General features: G+C 35.0%; 1 protein-coding gene across 33 annotated transcripts in view; it reads right to left on the bottom strand.

Annotated features, from left to right (window-relative positions):
* The window catches only part of ABI3BP (ABI family member 3 binding protein), a 258,099-nt gene that overhangs the window by 76,962 nt on the left and 159,669 nt on the right, over positions 1–21,468 (bottom strand). For 11 of the 33 annotated variants that reach the window (XM_082695527.1, XM_082695505.1, XM_082695530.1 and 8 more), the window contains 13 exons: positions 20,409–20,468; positions 18,102–18,161; positions 17,218–17,301; positions 15,387–15,446; positions 14,558–14,641; positions 12,926–12,982; positions 11,588–11,647; positions 10,846–10,929; positions 7,877–7,951; positions 6,980–7,036; positions 6,241–6,312; positions 5,731–5,778; positions 2,733–2,807 (listed from right to left, as the gene is read on the bottom strand). In XM_082695527.1, the coding sequence (XP_082551653.1) occupies positions 2,733–2,807; positions 5,731–5,778; positions 6,241–6,312; positions 6,980–7,036; positions 7,877–7,951; positions 10,846–10,929; positions 11,588–11,647; positions 12,926–12,982; positions 14,558–14,641; positions 15,387–15,446; positions 17,218–17,301; positions 18,102–18,161; positions 20,409–20,468 (876 nt within the window). The remainder of the gene's footprint in view (positions 1–2,732; positions 2,808–5,730; positions 5,779–6,240; positions 6,313–6,979; positions 7,037–7,876; positions 7,952–10,845; positions 10,930–11,587; positions 11,648–12,925; positions 12,983–14,557; positions 14,642–15,386; positions 15,447–17,217; positions 17,302–18,101; positions 18,162–20,408; positions 20,469–21,468) is intronic. The other 22 variants (XM_082695513.1, XM_082695511.1, XM_082695508.1 and 19 more) reach the window with 15 other exon arrangements.

Raw genomic sequence — 21,468 nt, forward strand, 5'->3', positions numbered from 1 at the left:
CATGGGGAGATAGAGAGGAGAAGGGAGTTGGGGGAAATTGGAAGGGGAGATGAACCATGAGAGACTATGGACTCTGAAAAACAATCTGAGGGTTTTGAAGGAACGGGGAGTGGGAGGTCAGGGTACCAGCTGGTGGGTATTATAGAGGGCATGGATTGCATGGAGCACTGGGTGTGGTGCAAAAACAATGAATACTGTTATGCTGAAAATAAATTTAAAAAATTAAAAAAAAAAGACTATGAAGACCTTCTGTATTGCTAGGATAAATTGAGTAAGCTCATTCCCCTAGGCAAGGGGATTTCTAATTTCACCCACTTTTAAGAAGAATAATTAGAATTTATTTTCTTTCTCATAATTCATTTTCCAAATCTTTCTTTTGCATTAAGTAGCACTGACAAAGCAAAAAGTTTGTGGGTTGCAGCTACTTTCTGTGGGAGATACTGATGGGCTGAGAGGTGCCTCAACTGGGACAGAATCAGAGGCTCTCTTGTTAGAGGCAGGCGGCCACACCAAATTTCAGGGTGAGAGAGTAGAATGCCTTGAACACATGAATCTATCCATTCTGGTTACATAACTTGTTGAACAAAGTTAACCAAAGTCTAAATCAAAATTAAACAAATTTGAACTTTAGAATATACTATAATAGGAAATTAAAGATCCTGATTTATAAGTATTTTTATAAGTACAGAATATATAGCTGAAAAAGAAAATGATGAATGTCTTGTTACCTCATATCTCCTTTACTTTTAAAAATTCTACTAACCAGTAATTTATATTTCCAATGTCTTAATTCTCACCACTTCTTACTTTTCATTTCTAATCTTCCAACATTCAACAAGTTTTCATGCTTTCTTTCTTCTCTTGATTTCTCCTTTCTCTGCTACTTCTATTTTATGCCTTACATTTAAATAAAAAGCTGGGAGACTTTATCTGTTGTGTTTTTAAAATCAGATTTTAATTTTATATACTAGTTTTCCTGTTTTTATTCCTATTCTATTCATTAATCATTGCTTACTCTCTAATCACTGTTTTTCAAACTGTTTTCTTATGGATTAATATTTCAAGTGTATTTACTGTTATTTTAACGTTGTTATTTTTCCAGGGGATATTTGCCTTGGTACCTTTTACCAAGGTACCAGGCAGCAGGAGGCCACACCAAATTTCACATATGGTTTCACGTATTTGTGGAGCATAACAAATAGCATGGAGGACATGGGAAGTGTCATGGGGAGGACATGAAGGGGCGGGGAGTACCTATATTATTTTCATAGCAAAACTTTAATAATTAAATAAAACAGATTTAAAAATATGTTAAAACAGATTTAAAATCATTAGCTAGATGTAGAACATAGAAAGTCTTTTAAGGAATTTTCCTTTAAAGAAAAAAGTGACAGACAAAATTTCTCTCAGAATCAGATATTGAAGATTATGCCCAAATCTACAGTTTTTTCTTTCAGTAGGAAAACTGAGATATGATTAAAGGATTAGTGGTAGGAATTCAGAACTGTTAACTTGCTTGAGCATAATTTTGATGTTGCCACCATTTTTCTTTCCCCAGACTGTAAGTGGTAGAGAAAATTCCTTTTCTTCCACACTGGGGAGGTATACCCCTAATACTTTTTGGAAGTAGACCATGTATAAATGATATTTTTAAGTTTATGCAATAGGGCTAGCCTGTAAATTCCTTGACCTTAGAAAGATACAATTTTGTCTCACATCCCCAGTGTCTGGCACGTTCAGCATGCAATAAATATTTGTTGAGTGGCTACCTGATGAGATGAATTAATTGCTTAAACATTGAGGGGTGATATTATTTGAAATTAGAGAAAAGAGGAGATCAATGACAACAAACAAGGCATGACCAAGCACATGCTTGGCATATGTACCAATGCTAGAGATGTTTGGAAGAACTGAATGCATCATACTTATTAATAAATGGACTGCAGAGGCTGGATAAGGAAGAGGAGTAAAAATTAGATATAAAATAACAAGAACCTGCCAGAGATGTAAAATTGAAAGAGGAAAAGATGATAAACTTGTTTTGAGGTATGTCAAGATCACCTAAGTCCCCAATAGAGATCCTCCAAGGCAGTTGGAGAAACTGGATAGGATCTTGGTTAAGAAGTTGGGTTAGATTGATCATTCAAATAAGAGCCTCTTAGAAAAAAATGCAAAATAGTTTATAATGATTCTTGTTTGGATCCTTACCAAAATTTTTACAGCAAAAGCACCAAAGAAATATTATATAAACATTATATTATAGGAGAGAATATATAGACATATAAAACAAATTTTCATGATTTGTTTTATATATCTATATATAAATAAATAAAATCTACTGAAAGTTAAAAATAAATAAATAAATACTGCTAAATAAAATCTACTGAAAGTTAAAAAAAAAAAGTGATTGGCAGGAGGAGGCACATTCAAGGACCATGGAGGGGACAGGTGTTCTCAAGCTCAGAGAGGCAACGGGAATAGGCAGTCTACTCTTTTAAGAAATTCCATTCTTCTCCAGCTCCCTCTTCAAATAATGTAACCATAGGGAAGCTTTCTGGAATAAGCTATTCCAATAACATACTTAATGAAGTTCAAAAATAAAGAAAATTATTTTTTAGGTTTCAAAGGAAGATTCATTTTACTAGAGTTAAGAACTCTTGTAAACCATAATTCAGCAGAATAATTCCACTAATATCAAATTGTTCAGGTCAGAATATAAAATATCTATTTACCTGGGTGGGTTTGTGGGATTCTTGGATGTGGAGATGTTTTTGGTTTGGGAGGAGCACGCGGTGCTTGCTTGGGAGCTAAAAAAAATATATATATATAGGTTTAGAAATCTTGAGCGCTTCAAGAATTACAGCATCTAAGCCTCTAGGATCTCAAAGATGAAGACCTAGACACACAGCAATTAATGCAATTAAAGCTCCCAAAGAACCACATAATACAGGAATATAAATATATTATTATAAGGGAAAGCAAAACAGTAAAGTACATTATATGATGTCCAAGATACTCAGCTGACAAATGAAACTGTTGGAATTTCAGAAAGATCTACTTCAAATACCTTTCAATAGGTTAAAAATAAATTTTATGGTAACAAGAATTCATCTTTATTATAAGTTTATACCATTTTACCAGAATAGCCCAGTATATTTTAAGTGCAGATAAAGATAATTTCTTCTAAAAACAAAGGTAGTGAGTTATATTCCAAATACACCTAGAAAACAAATGCATTTTAATAGCAGTGCTAATGAAAAAATTTCATTAAACAAAACACAGTTCTCATTGGTCAGACTGGGGAAGAAAAACTGAAAAGAAATGAAAGGATACATTCCTGAGAAAGTTATTCCTTTCTTAGACAATTCCTAAAGTAGTTCTAGGACATTCACTGTAACAACCAATTGTATCTTTATTAAGAAAACTTGAAGTATATTCTGCTGGAGGAAATGAAAAATCAAACATGGGGTTGTAGTTTGTGGAAACACCTCATTGGGATTGTCTCAAGAGTGATTAATATAAATAGCTTAGGAGAAACAAAATGTTTTTTCAAGGTCATCAAGTTTCAGGCACCTTAAAGAAAGCTTGCTGAAAATAAGAGTTTTTAGATACTAGAAATTTCTAAAAAGTCTGCATGCAATGGTTTCCATGAGATCTTCAGTGGCATTGCCTGTGGAGAAATGAACACCAAGATATGCAGGAGATTGTACTGGTCTAGGAGCCTGAAGATTTAGAGCTCCCTTTGCTAATCACTCAGTCTATAGCTTCACATTCCCCATCAAAATAACAGGACTCTTATAAGAGCTCTTCCAGTCTTGAAATTCTGATTCTAGAGTTTCTTTCAGTCTTTGATTTTCTTCAGTCTCAACTTCCTTGCTGACGTTCCTGATGGGCTCTTTGCTTCTCTCAGGGTATGAGGTAGGTATCACTAAGAGTACTCCCAATTAAACATTTCAATTGTATCCATTAATACAGCTATTTAAGAAACTTTGGAAAAGGTAGAGGTAACTGGTACAGATGTAGTTAATGCAGTTAGTGTGAAATTTCAATAAAAATTTTAACTTTAAAGTTTAATAGGCAAAATTTAATAAGATATTTTAAAGGACAATGTATAAAATTAAGATTAATATCTCCTTTGGAAATAGACCCATGTGAAATCGTTCAATGATAATCAAAACACAAGTTTGGGCTTATTTTCAATAAACTATCAGTCCAAGAAAGCCTATAGGTATTGAGAGGATTTTTACTTGTAAGAAGCAGCACATTTAGTTATTCATGTTGGTGATTTGTTGTCTCATCTTTTAAATTCCACCATCAAATAACTTGCTTTTATGACTTGCCAAGTAGATGGTTTGACTTAGTTTCTTTTATTTACATGCAGAAAGGCCAAACTGCTGCAAAAAGAGGACTAGAAAGAAATAGAAGACCTGAGTAATAATAAAGTGATTGGCCAGTTGTACCCCTTTTTCACAGTGAAATCTGTTTCTGGAGGTTTCTGTTAATCTCAAACACAAAGTAGGTACCTTAAGATATTCTGTACATGACCACAGAACTTGTAAAAGTTCTAGTCAAGATGATAAAGTATTTAAAATTAGGATATATATTTATGTTTAAAAATGGAATATAAATGTTCTTCCCCAGAAACATTACTATGTCCTGTTGAAACACTTGCAGAGTAGCAGAGAATGGTTTTTTGGACATATCCTGAAGAATCTTCACAATACTGCCATGTGAATGGCTATAGCTTATGGGTAGGAGAAGTTGGGCATCAAAAAATAGGATCGCCCATCAAAGAATGTGAGCACAGTAATTAACTTGGGCTTTCTGATGTCTATAGTGCCCATATTGTCTTTCCATTCTTATAAATTCTGCAAACACTCACCTTCTACATGAAATACAAAATAATATTTACCTGGCTCGGTGGAAGGCTCATCAGGGCTGGGTAGGATTATGGTTTGGGAAGGCAGAGGAGATGTCTCTATGGTAATTGAAGGAAAGTACCTGGGGCTATGATAGTGCTTCACAAATTTTGAGTACAGATAGATGACAGAAAGGATGGTAACAATTAAAAACAAAGAAAGAAAATTGTAACTCTGCAGCAAAATAGCATTCCTAATTCTTCATAATACATTTAGTTTAAAAAATGCTGAGATGCTAGATTCCAAAATTCTCTCAAAGTAAGCAATATTCCTTACTTTTTAAATCCTCACTTCAAACTAATACCTCCTCAACCATCCTAGAAAGACGTATTTAGTAGTAATCTTAAAGGGAAAACCAAAGTATTAAAAAATGTTAAAGCATGAGTCAGTGAAGAAGCATTGGATTTCACTTAAAATTAGAGCAAAAAAAAAAAGTCAAAGATGTAAATGAATGTCATGGAATGAGTGTTAATGGAAAGTATGTTGCTAGGGCAGAAAGTATCAAATGGGTCACCATACAAAAAGAAAACAGAAATATTCAACACAATACAAGCTGGCAGAATGTTTAATGTTAAGAAAAAGATGCTTTAGGCTCAACAGTTTCACTGACTTAAGTACAGAAAGAGACCAACATCTAGAAACAAAACAGAAGAGACTTTTTGGACAATGGTTATGAATAGAAGCACCTAGAAAGAAAATTAACTGCCATGAAAAAGAATGATGTTGCAACATGAATTCACAAAGAAAGAGAAACTGATGTTGTCAGGTGATGGTGGTGATGAGGACAAAAGCTGCTGAGGTGTGTCATTACCTAGTGTGGTCTCAGGTGGTTCAGACACATTTGTAATAGATTCCACAACTGTATCAAAACAAAGGAGAACAATTTTAGAAAACTTCAAGATGCTAAGCTATAGTCGACTATTTCCTTCTTGGATATCAGCACACCTCATTCTCTTAGGAATCTGCATTATATTTTTACAGCTAGGACAATGGATTTAGAGAAGAAAAGAGAGAGAACCAAAGGGGAAATCCTATTCTGTCATACTAATTTTCCAACTAATATTAATGTTTTAATTGTCATTAACTGGCTGTCAAAAGCTATTATGCCTCAATATTTTGATACCACAGAGAAGCCAGAATTTCTGTATTCAGAGATCACTTATCATTGTAGTTTGAAGACTCCAAGGACTTTGGAAGCTACTGCTCTTCAAATGAATTCAACTGTAGTACCACAGCTTGAACTTCCATGTTCCATGGGCATAACAGATGCTAATTAAAACTTTGTTGAATAAATGAATCAAAGCATGAAAATTTTTACCACCTCCAGTCTTTGGTTCCTCTGGACTGAGTGGTGCTTTGGCAGAGGGATACAGATAATCTGTTACAGTTGGTGCTACAGAATAAACAGGGAATGGCTGGTTAGTGATGGGCAGGACATTACACACTGTCATAGAACACTGTATTTAATTTGAAAACAGAGGTTAGTTATCTTAAGTTAATATGTTCATGAGAATACATAACACTCAGGTAGATTAAGAAGAGGACTGCAATTTAAGAGGGCAGAGATGAAGGCAGAAAATCAAGGCAGTGTTCAGTGTGGGCACATACACACACACCAAAACAGGCAGTGTCTTCAGCAATTTCTACCTGGAGCAAAGCAGGTAATGTTGCTTCCTTACATATTTTGATTAAGGATTCTAGTAAGAAAAAGACAAAGAGTGAGTCCTTGAAAAGCATAGAGATGAATCCTAAATAGAACATAAACATGAAAACTAAGATGTGCATATTCATATTTAAAGAATGATTAGAATATTAAAAAATTAAATCTTACATTCAGAGTGAAAGGGAGTTAAGGAAATTGTGAAACTTGCATAGAAATACAGCAGGCACTTGCACAATGTGCTGTATGTAACATGCGTCTTTTAAGATTCACTGGATGAGCCCAGACAAGACTGTGAGGAGCTATGAAATGTCACAAACTGTGAGGACATCCAAAGATGACTTCTGCAATGAGATGGAAAAGCACATATATTTGGCTTCTCATTGGGAAACATTTTTACCTAGAGCTTCCTTTGATGACTCAGTGCTTAATGTAATCGATTCCAGGACTTCAGAAACTAGCAAAGAACACAAAATGATACAACTGATCAAGGAGGGTTATTGCCAGCATTGAATGAATGCATGCAAACTAAATATTTAGAAAAGTGTCTTGCACTTATAGATGCTCAATGTTGGCTGTTATGATAATAACAATATTATTAATAATACTAAGGGAAGCTCCAATAACTTAATTAAAGTCACAATTTTCTAAGTGTTGATTGTTAACAATCATACCTTGTACTGTTCATGAGCCCCCAAATGCCATTTAACTAATTACAGGATGCACAAAGGAGATGAAAAGAAATTATAATCCTATACTAGATAAAAGTAAGATCTTATGTTTCAAAATATATGTCAGGGGTAGCAACCTCATTGCTAACTTAAAATGTTTGTTTTTAATTTTGAAAGGCAATGTTGTATAGGTTGGTTTTGTTATCTTTACTGAAGTGAGCACTTTCACTTTCCTTGATGGCTGCAACTGAACTAGCATTCTTTTCACAAAGCAGAACAAAAATTTAATTTATTCCTAAAGAGGAAGTTTGTAATTTTAGTGAAAAATAAGAAGAATAAAATCAGTTATTCTGAGTGGTTTACTGACTACTTAATCACATACTTGATTATTCTTTATGTGATACAGAGTAAATACAATAAAATGAAGATAAGTATATTCAGCAGTTGAATAGCAATTATTATAAATAAATTACTAAGTTAATACCAATAGGTAGTCATGAAAAGAGCATGTACAATATATGGAGGTGTTAAATGTATTATTTGCTTTTTTATATTTGGAAATCAACACTTGGAATACGTCCCTTGAAGCTTACAATGTACCCAGACAGATAAAACAGTCTAATTACCAGGTTGGCTCTGTGTCATTTCTAGGCTTGGTGATGTCACTGGTTTCAAAATAAGAGTTTGCAGTTCAGTGGGAGCTGAAAGAAGAGCATCTAAGTTGTCAAAGTAAGTATGGATATTTCACAGATTTTAGATAAAGGTAGCAATGAACTGAAATGCATAGATCTTCAAAATCATAGGGTTATGGAGAGCCATGTGGAGTATACATTATTTAAAGCAGAAATTGAAAAACTATGGTCCTCCTAATCCCTTTGCCTGACCTGTGAGCTAAGAATGAATTTTGTGTTTTACAATGATGCAAAAAAAAATTAAGAGTAATATCTTATGACATGTGAAAATGATATAAAATCCAAGTAACGCTTTATTGGAACACAACCACACCCACAAACTAATATGATTCAAGGTATATTTACATATCACTTACATATTGGTTTTGGTTGCCTTCACTTGAGATACTACATTAGAATCAAGTAGTTGTGACAGACACTGAATGGCCTACAAAGTATAAAAGATTTACAATCTGACATCGTTACATAAAAATTTGAAAATAAAATGGGTTCTTACTATTATATCTGAATCTGAATTCCCACAAGGGCTTTCTAAGAGCTTCCTATCACTGATTTTATGATATTGAGATTACCAAAATGTTTAGTACCATCTAGGAGTGCTTTGTTCTGTGTTTTAATTTGAACCCCGCCTTGGGTAACGTCAATAGGTATTGAGTTTTTATTTTGTTATTCCTACCCTTCCATCTACTAATGCAAAAAAAAAAAAAAAAAAAAAGGTTATTTTAAAGCCCAACTCTTATCAGTCCACACAGAACTCTGACTTAAGTATTTTCTCTATTTTTACCACTCAATTAAACAAATTGCTTTTGTGTAAGCAAATTGCCTTATATCTAAAAAAACAACAGAAACCCTTTGGAAACAAGGTTTCCTCACAATTATACTGTTTTCTTTTCAAGAAGTAAAACATGTTCTTACTTTTGATCTCTACCTCTGTTCCTCACCTCACCTCACTCCACTCAACTGTTAATATGGTGCCAGGAACACAGAAGGCAAGGAAATTTTTGTTTACTAAGCCAAAGGAGTATTGCTAATTTTTAAAAAGATAAATGAAATGGTAGGAGAATAGAATGAGATGAATCTTTTGTTGGAGACAATCTTTATGCAGGGCACATGATGATTTTTGGCTACCCTAGATCTTCCCTAAGCATGAAACTTCTGGTTAACGTGCAATTGTAACGATGACAATCAATATTTGTATCTCTTTTCTCTTAGAAGGCATATTGCTGGGAAGTGAAAGTTAACAAGTTGAAAGTTGTCAATCCTGGGATCCAGCTGCAATAAGCTGGAAGGACTCAAACTAGAAATCGTTGACTTTCTTGGTTTCAACTGTGAAACTTTGGGAAGTTTAAAGTTTGGGAGGAGAATGAATTTTTCCCTCATGTTTTTGAAACTAAAGGAAGAAAATCTTGGGTTGCTATTGTGTTTCTAGGTCTAGAAACCTTCAAAAGCATTGTACATAGGCCTATGTTTTCTAAAACATATTATCTTGAGTTTATTACCTAAGTTTGAAAATTTTTACTATACTAATCTAATTTGCTTCGTATCACTACTGAGGGTGTTTTGAGAACCAAAATAATATAAAAAATTATTAATTATGGAATAGGAATAGCTACTGATATAATTAGATACTCAGAGATTCCTACTTAGTAAAGATTAAGAACCAATACTAAACTGTGGTGGAAGATATAGAATAACAAAATTCACCCATGGTGAGGAAAGCCTGTTACTTATATATACTAGGATTAGCACTTCTAGGAAGCATTTCTTTTTGCGGGGGGGGGGGGGATAATTTAAGAGGAGAAATCATCTTTTAAAATAGGAAGGGAATAGTGAAAGTGTCTCAAAAATCTCATAGAAAGTAAGTTGCTCGGAAAATATTCATGATCTTTAATTATCATCATTTTGTATCCCCAGACCAGGTAATAAAATTTTAAAGGGGGTTTCATGGCAGATAGATTTCCTCACATGGGGTATGTTCTATGGTGAGTGGTATGAAGTATGTAAACCTGGCAATTCACAGACTTGTACCCCTGGGCTAATAATACATTATTTGTTAATTAAAAAATAAAAAATTAAAAATAACAGGTAGCACTTGAATTAAGAATCTTGACTACCAAGAAGGTAAGTATGAAACAGAACAACAGCAGTCTAAGGAAGCAGGAGCAACCCTAGCCATGACAATGATGGAGTAGGTTTTTAATGAGTAAAAAAGCTTATAATGCAGTCACAAAAATCATTACCTAACATTGTTTCTGGAGTCTCAGAACTATGAATAACAGGCTCAAAGCTTGTAGCAGGAACTAACCAAATGTGACAACATGAACATGAGAAAGTTTAAACACACATAGAAAATCTTAATTTTTTTTTCAAAACATTAGTTTCAAATGACAAACATTAACTTTTGAATTGACAGAAGCAGTTTCTTTTTGAGGATTTGGTCATACTAGTTGGGGACTATTCGTCCTAGAAGACAGTCACAAACTTTAAATTCTGCATGAGGTTTTTCTAGGAGTTTGATTTTCTGATTCTAACCAATATGAAAACTTGCTTTGGAAATGCTGTTTAGGCAATAGATATGAAAATATGCATGAAAGTAACTTGTTGCAGTTTTTGAAAGCTGAAAAAGATACTTATGCTTATATAATCATGACCACAATAAATAGATCATGTTTTTAAGAGCAGATATAACAATAAATAACTATGATTGATTATGCCAATTTTGCTATTAACACATCTTTAAAGAGATGAAAAATTTCAGTCAAGAATTAGTTGCTAACCATAACTCATTCTTTGACTTTTAGGGAACATGAAGACTATTACTTCCCATCAGAGACATTTCCTTGAGACCCCACTGAGACGGACTGCTAGGGTTCACCCCTCAAACCATGACATAACATATTTACCCTGTTTGGTCTGAGTTGCCTCAGGGCTTGATGTGGTTTTAGGCCTGGGACGTGGACGACGGGTTCGTTGTGCTGGTTTAGGAGCTGAAGAATGAAACTTCAGATTACTCCAGTGAAGACAGTTTTGGAGTAAGAGCAAAATTTTCTAAAATACATTATATTGCCTTGAAGTTCAAGGCATATATATTTCAAGGTTAAAATATTTTCTCTTATTTTGTTAACTATTGTTTTAAGCACTGAAGATTCTTGAGAGACAAATCTCACACACAGAGTCAAGTCAAGGAGTGAGCAATCTCATAAATGTCTAGATTTAAAAATAGATAAGGACTCTAGCCACACTGTAGGTAGTAGGGTTGTAGGTTCATACCAAGAAATAGGACTTTCCCAAAGAATCTCTAATACCATGTGAGCTGTCATGATTTGTTTGGTCAGGAGAAGATACAGACATGACCGACTTTGAAACTCAGGTTTAAATTTGAACCCAGTTTAGACAAGAGTACATGATACAAGTTCAAGATTACATGGTTGACAGATATTCCCAGGTCCATGCATAACTGTCAAAAACAATAGAAGACTTCTTTTAAGAGTTTTAAAAGCCCTTAAGAAGAAAAAAAAAATAAAGTTGAAGGACAGCAGATGAAAAGACAGTTTTATAAAGCTGGTGACAAAGTGATTATGATTATGATAGAGTGGGTTGATGAAGAGCAGGAAAGAACTGTTGAAGAATGCAGAATATCATTACCTAATGTAGTTTCTGGAGCCTTTGTCCTAAGAGTGATGGGTTCAAGGGCTGTAGGAGGAACTAGTAAAAAAAATAATAAACCAAAGATATTTTAAAAATTCATTTGAAGACTAGCTGCAAAAGTCAAATTTTAAGCTTCGGGTCTGACAGAAAAGGAGCACTCTGAAGATCTGACCACACTCTGGCAAAGCACCCATTAATCTCACAAGATAGGTACAGCATTGTACTCTGCTAAATAACACTGTGATCATTAAGAAGTTTTCCTAGAAGTTTTGATTATCTGATTATTATTTTTTTTTAATTTTTTATTTTTTATAAGCATATATTTTTATCCCCAGGGGTACAGGTCTGTGAATCACCAGGTTTACACACTTCACAGCACTCACCAAAGCGACTCTTAATATCTGATTATTTTTAATATGTAAAATTTTGCTAAACAAACTTTTTTACACATTTATATATATTTATACTTTTCTAACTTTTACACATTTATATATATTTATACTTTTCTAACTTTACTGGAAAAAGTATATCAGTCTACTTGTACTTCTGTACAAGTGGAGACAAATGCTTATTATTTAAATAATCGTGGATATAATAATGAACTTAATTTCAGAGCATGAGGATCAGTACATAAAACAGTGTGATCATCAATGTTTCTAAGTAGTCTTTGACTCAATAAAAGTTAAGAAACTGTTTCCTTTGCTGTGCAAAAGCTTTTGATCTTGATGAAATCCCAATAGTTCATTTTTGGCCTTGCTTCCCTTCACTGTTAAACCCTCTTAGCAAAGAAGAAAGAAGCATCCTACTCTATAATGAAAGCCTATCATCTAAACTTTCAAGACTTAGGCACAATTATAATTTTGATAATTAACTAAAAACATCATTTTTTGAAAAAACAGATCCATCTGTATAATCACACAAATCCTAATACAATAAAAAGTAATATGATTAAAGAATATGGTATTTCTGCAATCAATGAAGGATAAGCAGGGCGTATAAGGGATAGGTGGAAATTCATGTTTGAAACAAAGCTTAAAGTAGTCAGTCCTGTTTTAGCACATACATATGATCGCATGAAACAACAATGAACAAGTTACATGGCAGTTTGGTGCCTTGAAAATAGAATATTCACATATTCTATTAAGAAAATAGAATTTTCTTAAGTTTAACTTAAACACGACTTGATGTAGAGTTTAGCATAATTTCAAGATGAAGACTGCAATGGAAGACAACAGAGGGTGTTAAAATGGTTTTAGGATGCAGTAGGACCCGTGGCTACAGTGGTATGACAATGAGCAGGAAAAGCACTATTTGAGGGAAACATATTCTCATTACCCACGATTTCTGGAGCTTTAGTTCTAAGAGGGCCAGGTTCAAGATCTGTAGTAGGAGCTAATGAAAAGCAATGAAATAAACATTTGTGAAAAGTCAGCAAATTGATTCTAACCAGTATAACACTGCTTCAATAAATGTATAGCAATTAAATTTTCTTCTGAAATTAAGTACTTAAAGATTTGGTCACCCTATAACCAAGTAAATATTTTTTTTTTTAGGAAATAGTGATAGCCTACATAACCTGGTAAGCCTCTCAAAGTCAATACAATATTCTCTTAGTTGTTTAAGTACCTAATTCCGACTATTGCCCTAGGAAACTTGTTTAAACATTTTACCAGATATATACTAATAAAAGTGTTCTGGCAATTGTTAGTTTTGTGGAAGCTTTAAGGAGATAGAACGTCTAAATAAGATAGATACAGTAAATGGTTTTATGTTTGAAAGGAGGCAAGAAAAGAACAAAGCAAAGTGAACTATGTTCATCTTGTTGAGAACTTGTAAGTAGAAATAGTCTTAGAACTCACATGATGCAAAGGTATTCAGCTAATTAGGATAAGGAACAACCACTCAGTGTGTGGTGCCAACTAGAGCAGCTCTCTGCTCTACACAAAAAAATGTTGTACTCTATATATGTGGAATAGGTTGCAGGAAAGACCACTAATACTTCTAGGTTCAGATCCAAACTTCTGAGTCATACCTTCAAGAACTTTCTTCAACTGCTCTTACGGGCCCTTCTAAACTCACTACTATCATTACCACTTAGAAGCAGAACTTCCCTTATTCCAGGAGACCTGTATCTTCTAGCTGGGCTCAATACCTGCTTTCTTTTCTTTTTAAATTTATTTTAATTAATTACTTAATTTATTTATTTTCAGCATAACAGTATTCATTGTTTTTGCACCACACCCAGTGCTCCATGCAATCTGTGCCCTCTCTAATACCCACTACCTGGTTCCCCCAACCTCCCACCCCTCACCACTTCAAACCCCTCAGATTGTTTTTCAGAGTCCATAGTCTCTCATGGTTCACCTCCCCTTCAATTCTAAGATTTCCCACTTTCTTCCTAACTCCTTATTCCTGTCCTTCACAAACTTCTCTCTCTTTAAATGCATAGATGTTCATAAAACCTGCAAAAAGTAATCTTGATTGGCACAGACACATTGCCTTGGTTCAATCTTTGAGTGTTTCCTATTGGGGCAGGTTTTGACTTTGGGTATACTACAGACTGAGAAGTAAAAAGAAGCCATCTACATCTGTGATATCCTCACAGCTGTTGATGTAGCTCTAGGGGGAAATGAAAGGCACTTAATGTTTCTTGAAATAAAAATGATTGGTTCTATTTAAGACATTTTGTCTTCTAGAGAAGTATGGAATAAAATAAGAGTAAATAAAATATATACTAAAACTGAAGATCTTTATGCACAAAATACAAGGAATCCAGTTCCCTCCCAAACATCCAGATGTCTCCCAAAGAATGTTTTCCTTTGTTAAGTCAATGGTGGGATCAGTGTAGATCAACTAGTGCCTTCACCAATACTGGGATCACAAGGGCTATCTCTTCTCCCTCCGGCATCAATCCTAGACTCCCAAGAGCTTCTAAGACTACTCCTTTAACCAGAAACCCACAATTACCCAGTTTTTTTTCAGGTGCTTCAGAAGTTGGTGTAGTTTTATGTTTGGGACGTGGACGACGGGTCCGTTTTGATGTTTTAGGAGCTGAAGAAAGAAAACCTTTGGTTACTACAGAGTCCATAGTTTGGAAGCTAAAGGTAGCATGACACATGAATCCAGATTTTCTAAACTTACTACATTAGTAAATCTGTCTTTTCAACCTTTCAATTTGAAACTTTCACCCTTAGTAGTATACATTCTTTTATAAAGGCAATTTCATTGAGAATGAGTCATACAGAATTAAGTTATTAATTCAAGAAGTGAAATAGTGTTCGTAGTTCTCTTCTATTGAACAAAAGAGTTAAGTCCTGCTGCAGAAATATTATGGGGCAGCCATGGTCAGATACAAACTCTGTGATAGTTTACTAAGATAAGGCCATATAATTAACTAAAGTGTTTATCAAAGGACAGATATTAGAGAGTTTTAAAAAAGGTAGGACTGCAGATGCACAAAGAAACTTCCTGATACTGTAACAGTCAGTAGAGTCAAAAGAACTTCTTTTTAAACCCAGCTTTAATAAAACATGGTTAAAATGCACATGAGATGACGGAGCAATTTTAGATGGTTACTTGTACAAAAGAAGACCTGAGTTAGGTTTATGCATGGCTCTCTTAAAAACAAGAGACAACTTGTTTTAAGAGTCAGTGTCCTCAAAACTTTTAGGATGAAGAATTTTATGGAGTGACAACAGAGGACAATGTAGTCCTTATGAAGCAAAAGAACATGTAGCTATGAAGTTGATGGAGTGAGTCTGAGAATCAGCACTTACTGAGGAGCTTGTGTTATTACCTTGTGTTGTTACCCATGTTTCAGTTCTCAACACAACTGGTTCAAGGTCTGCAGTAGGAACTGACCAAAAGTATTAAAAATAAACAAAATGATTGCTTACAATGTTAAAAAACCTGAAAACATTTCAAAATTTATCTTAATCATATACTTTCTGGAACTATGTAGCAACTTCTTTTATTTATTTATTTTTTTCAGCGTAACAGTATTCATTGTTTTTGCACCACACCCAGTGCTCCATGCAATCTGTGCCCCCTCTACTACCTACCACCTGGTTCCCCCAACCTCCCACCCCCCGCCCCTTCAAAACCCTCAGATTGTTTTTCTGAGTCCATAGTCTCTCATGGTTCACCTCCCCTTCCAAGTTCCCTCAACTCCCTTCTAAAAACTATTCAACTAAAAAAAAGTAGACCTCTGATTTCCTAAAATTTGGTCATACCTAAGTGGGGTAACGATTTTCTTATTCCTCCTTTGATGATCTGATTCTAACTAATAAATCAAAATGGGATGTGTGTGTATTGCTAACAACTTTGGGAGGAAAGTGGAGCTACAGCATGATGAATTGAACAGGTTATCCCTTCATTCTAAGCAAAGAAATACGCTTTCATGTGCAACAAAGAGCTTACTGATGTCCACTTGATCAAATCTCAATTACTCCATCAGATGCCTAAGAATCTCCACTGTGAGAATCCATAGACCAATGAAGATTCAGAAGGATTTGACTATCTCTCTCTAGTCAGACATCTTTTCTACTAGTACTATTGTTAGACTTTCTCCTTTGGTTGGTCTCACTTATACTCACTCTTTCTGATTTTATTACTACCTTTTTTTAAAAAAAGATTTTATGTATTTATTTGACAGAGGGAGGGGGAGAGAGGGAATACAAGCAGGGGGAGTGGGAGAGGGAGAAGCACGTTCCCTTTGAGTAGGGAGCCGGACACAGGGCTCAAACCCAGCACTCTGGGATTATGACCTGAGCCCAAGGCATACACTTAATGATTTAGCCACTCAGGCACTCCATATTCCTACCTTTCTACTTATACATGTACTACGGTGGTTTCAAGGCACCATTTAAGTTTCTTTTTTTTTTTTTTTAAGATTTTATTTATTTATTTGACAGACAGAGATCACAAGTAGGCAGAGAGGCAGGCAGAGAGAGAGGAGGAAGCAGGCTCCCGATGAGGAGGAAGCAGAGAGCCCGATGCCAGGCTCGATCCCAGGACCTGGGATTATGACCCGAGCCGAAGGCAGAGACTTTAACCCACTGAGCCACCCAGGTGCCCCACCATTTAAGTTTCTTAATCTAACTTTTGAGATGTACATATTTATGTACCTAGTACATTTTGTTGATAGCAGTGAGAAATCAATCTTGATCTTGTCTTTGCATACATGATTTCTAGAGCCATCTTCTATCTTATTTATGAAGGCTTTTGTTCTCAACTTATTGCATGTCTGAGGATTAAAGCATGTCTCCCACACCTAATTTATACCCCCAAATTTGCTGATATTACCCAGGGATACTAAAGATATTAGTTGTTAATTTGAACTCAATATGCCCAATTTTTCTAAAGTTTTATTTTCAGTATATAAATGGAAATTAATTAAATGCACAGTGACAGAGAAGACTTTACTCTAGAAGAATGAAGCATTCAGTTGCTCCACAGATTTTCCCCTGCTGTGTTCCTTTTGCCATCTCTACAGTGGGAACTGCTGTTTAACACAAGTTATATCTTTACTTTTATGGGGCCTATTTGTTACTTCCACACATTGGGATTACTCTTGAGCCCCTGCTGGGTTAGGCTACTGAAACTCTAAACCAGGAACACTTGTTTACCTGGTTTGGACTCAGATGCTTCAAGAGTTGGTGGGGTTTTTGGTCTGGGACGTGGACGACGTGTCTGTTGTGATGTTTTGGAGGCTGAAGGAAGAAATTCTAGGGTTATCACACAACTACATTACCTCTGTTCTGGAAGCAATGAGAGGTGAAAATATGGTTCTAGATTTTCTACAACTTTTAGACATGTGTCCCTCTAGTTTGAGATTTTTGTAATGTATACTCTGTATATAATTCTTGTACTATAGAAGTTTCTTTGAAGAAAAAAAATCCCTTTTAAATTCAAGAAATAAATATTAGTAATTATAATCAAAGTGTCATAGAGCAGGTTGATTGGGCAACAGAAAGGTTAAGAACCATTGCTAAATTTTAATGTATTATGAAGGATGGTCATATTAAACCCGAGATTTAGAATTCAATTTTCCTATCTTTCCACACTTTCTATGTAACTACTAAAACAAAAACACGTCATTACCTAAATATCAACAAAACAATATCACAAAAATAGAAAAAAATTTGGAAACAAAATGTGAAATAAATGGATCTTCCTGGCCCCATGATTGCTATTTCTTGGCTTTATCTGTCTAGAGAAGAGGTAGGAAGCTACAGTATGTTTGAGAACCATTTTTTAACCAACACTGCTTAGATAAAACAAAAATAATGTGAAAAAATTTCAAATAGGTTACCTGGCAAATAAATGTTCTGAAGTACATTCATGTATGACTGGTTCTCTTTAAAATGACAGGTAAACTTAATAGTTTTCATAATTTTAAGAATATAAATGAATGTCCAAGAAGAATGACATATGGTCACATAAAGCAAAATGAAACTCTGGGTTTGACAAAAGCAGAGTAAGTCTTGTTGAAAAGACAATATATTATTACCTAATGTTGTTCCTGGGGTCTCGGGTCTAAGAGTGACAGGTTCAAGAACTGTAGCAGGAACTGCCCCCAAAATACAGTAAACCAAAGAAATTTTAAAACACATGAAAAGTAAGAACATTCACATCTAAACAAATCTACTTGTATCAATCTTTCTACAAAAACAAAGAAAAAAAATTAACCTCCTAAATGAAGGAAAGAGTAGATGGTTGTTCTTTGAAGATTTGGCCAAACTATAGTCTTGGTCTTAGGTTTAGCCTTTGAACTATCTTGATTGTCTTAAAGAAGTCAGCATAAAATTCTCCTAGGTTTTAGCTAATGGATTCTGATAACTCTGCACTAGAAAATATTTTTATTCATTGACCTAACATACACTTGGGAAAGAAGTTGTTTTTTAAAAAAATCTGAGCTCAATCTGTATTTCTATGGAAGCTGAAAATGTACACTTACTATGTTTAAGTAAACATGAATACAATAAACAGTTTTTAAGTTTGAAACAGATATAAAATTTAATCATTGAAGTGGACTATGTTGATCTTTCTCAGAACTCATCTATGGAAAGAGTCTGATAACTCTTTCTAAACCACGGCACATAAGAGAGCAGAATAAAGATGGTCATTCGGTCTGTAATACTCAGTAGAGCATCTGTTTGGCTTAAGACCAGATAAATCAGAAATCAAAGACCACTGAGGTATCTGTATCAAATCTAAGCTCCTGAATCAGGTCCTCAAAATCCTCTTTCAGTAGGCTCTCTGGACTCTTCCAAATGCAACATCATTAATAAACTTGTTTTGGCCATCTGGAAGTAAGACAGTCTGTTTCAGGCTGGACTGTCATTGTGGCTAACCCCCTACCACCTTACATGTGTAGCCCTTCTGCCATGGTTCACTCTTCCCTCCATTCACTGAAATCCTGTACTAAGCCCAAGGTCCAAGTCTAATCGACTTTGATCTTTTCCTTTGCAAGGTCAGTATTTAATGTATCATGCAAACATGTACCCAACTCTACTGTTTTAGAAAATCTCCCACAGCTGGCATATCACCCACAATTGCCAATATTGGTCCAGAAATATGCAAGGGACTTATAATTTTTTTGTTTATTTGAACAGAATGTATTGGCTCTGATAAAGAAGATTTATCATTAAAATTTGAATGGAAGTTGATGGCAAGAAATATACTAGATGCATATCAGAGAAGACTCTCTGATCAATATCATACAATATCATAGAGTAAGATATTGTAGCACCAAATATATCGCACCCAGCCACATTCTCTGACACCTGGGCAAAGCAGACATTACTGACCATGTCATGACCTCACACTTTGAGCCACTAATAGGTTGGCACTGTTTGGTGTTCTCATGGGGATAGACTACTTGGGTTCACCCTTAAACTAAGGAATCACACATTTATCAGATTCAGTCTGAGGTACTTGAGGGCTTGGTTTTGTTTTGGGTCTGGGGCATGGACTACGGGGTCTTTGTGTTGTTTTAGTAGCTGAAGAGAGAAAAGCTTTGTGTTACTCTAGGTGTTAAGGTTCTGGATTCTGAGGAGAGGTTTTTCCAAGAGCTGTCAGATTTTCAAAAGTTACAGGAAATTTTCCGTTATTTAATGTTTTTAATCTTTTTATGCCAATGTGTCTTCTTTTTATCATTGGTGGTACTTTGAGGCAAATTCATGTGTCTGGTTGAGTTGTTTGTTCAAGGCATGAAGATTAACACTTGTAATTAAACACACAGAATTTCCTCATTGGGGAAAAAATGAGAAGGAAGGCTCAACTCTGGTGCAAGGGAGGGGCAGTTAGGGTCACACTGAGGAAAAGGCTTATAATTTAAAATTTTGGATTTAGGTAATTTCCTATATGTCAAATTAGTAATAAAACATCTCATTACTTAAAGCACCAACAAAGAAACAAACATACCATGTAAATAGTTTTTTAAAGACTTAGCAACCTAAATGTACAAAGGACCCTAAGAATGGCTATTACCTCTGATCAGCCTAGATAAGAAAAAGATCCGAATTTGTTTTAAACTTGGCTTTAACAGAGAGCACTGTTCAACAAAGCACGAGATAACATGACAATGCAAATGTACCAGCGAAAGCAATGTTTTGAATTAAGCTAAGATCAGCTCTCATAAAAACAATAGGAAATTTGTTTTTAAGAGGCTTCAGGATTTGTCAGATGAAGTAACTGAATGGCAACAGAAGATGATGGTGGCTGTCTCATGAGAGAGGGAAAGCCAGGAGATGGAGACTGAATGGAATATACAATGAGCAACAAAGGCATTTGGTGAATGACACAGAATCATTACCTAATGTTGTCCCAGGTGTCTCAGTTCTAAGAGTAACAGGTTCAAGGTCTGTCACAGGAACTGAAGTAATAAAATAAGCAAAAGAAGTTTTTAAAAAATTTATAAAGGGTTATGAAATTCACTTCAAGATATATTTTGTCAGTGTAACATTTCATCTAGAACTACTACTTTATTTCTAGATAAAGGGGACTGTGACTGTGTCTCCCCAAATTCCTATGTTGAAGACTTAACTCCCAAATGTGACTGTGTTTGGAGATAGGGGAGATAGGGGCTTTGAAGAGGCAATTAAGATTAGATGGGGCTGTAAGAGTAAGTCCCTAATCCAGTATGACTGATGACCTTATAAGAATAGAGGCACACACAAGGAAGGCTCACACACAGAGAAAAGGCCATGTGAGGACACAGCAAAATGAGACCATCTACAAGCCAAGGAGAAAGGCCTCAGGAGACATTAAAACTGCTGAAGCCATCATCTTAAATTTCCAGCCTCCAAAGCTGTGAGAAATCAATTTCTATTGTTTGAGCCACCCGGTCTATGATGTTATGGCAGCCTTAATAAGCTAATACAAAGGGAAACCAACTGTTTGGTCCAGAATTGGCTAAACTATAGTTGAGGACTTCTTCATCTTATGAGAAGTCTTGTTATTACTTGTAGTCTCTGTTAAGCAGAGGGAAACAGTTAAGAGGAAACAGTTACCTCTGTTGAAACAGTTCAGCTAGTTCATGATTGATTATTTGAATCTACATGGTGGACTCTAGGACATTTTTAGGCTTTTACTTAAATACATCCCTAATCATCTTGAAAATCAAGTAAAATACTAACTTGCACTTTAGTGGGTGCTGAATAAAGAAGATATCTATTATGTTTATCCATTATGGTTGCAGAAAAAGTTCCTAAAGATCCGAGCAGCCATTACACAAATAACCAAAAATGGGTATGATGACCTTGCTGATAACTCAGCTTTGGAGATATCTTGTGATCTGTGTCCAAAGGAAGGTACTCAAGAGGACTGGGCAAGGACCCACTCACAGTCTGTGGCATTCAGTAAAGCACTCATAC

Source organism: Mustela nivalis (genome assembly GCF_964662115.1).
Source record: "Mustela nivalis genome assembly, chromosome: 1".
In the NCBI taxonomy this organism is placed as follows: Eukaryota; Metazoa; Chordata; class Mammalia; order Carnivora; family Mustelidae; genus Mustela; species Mustela nivalis.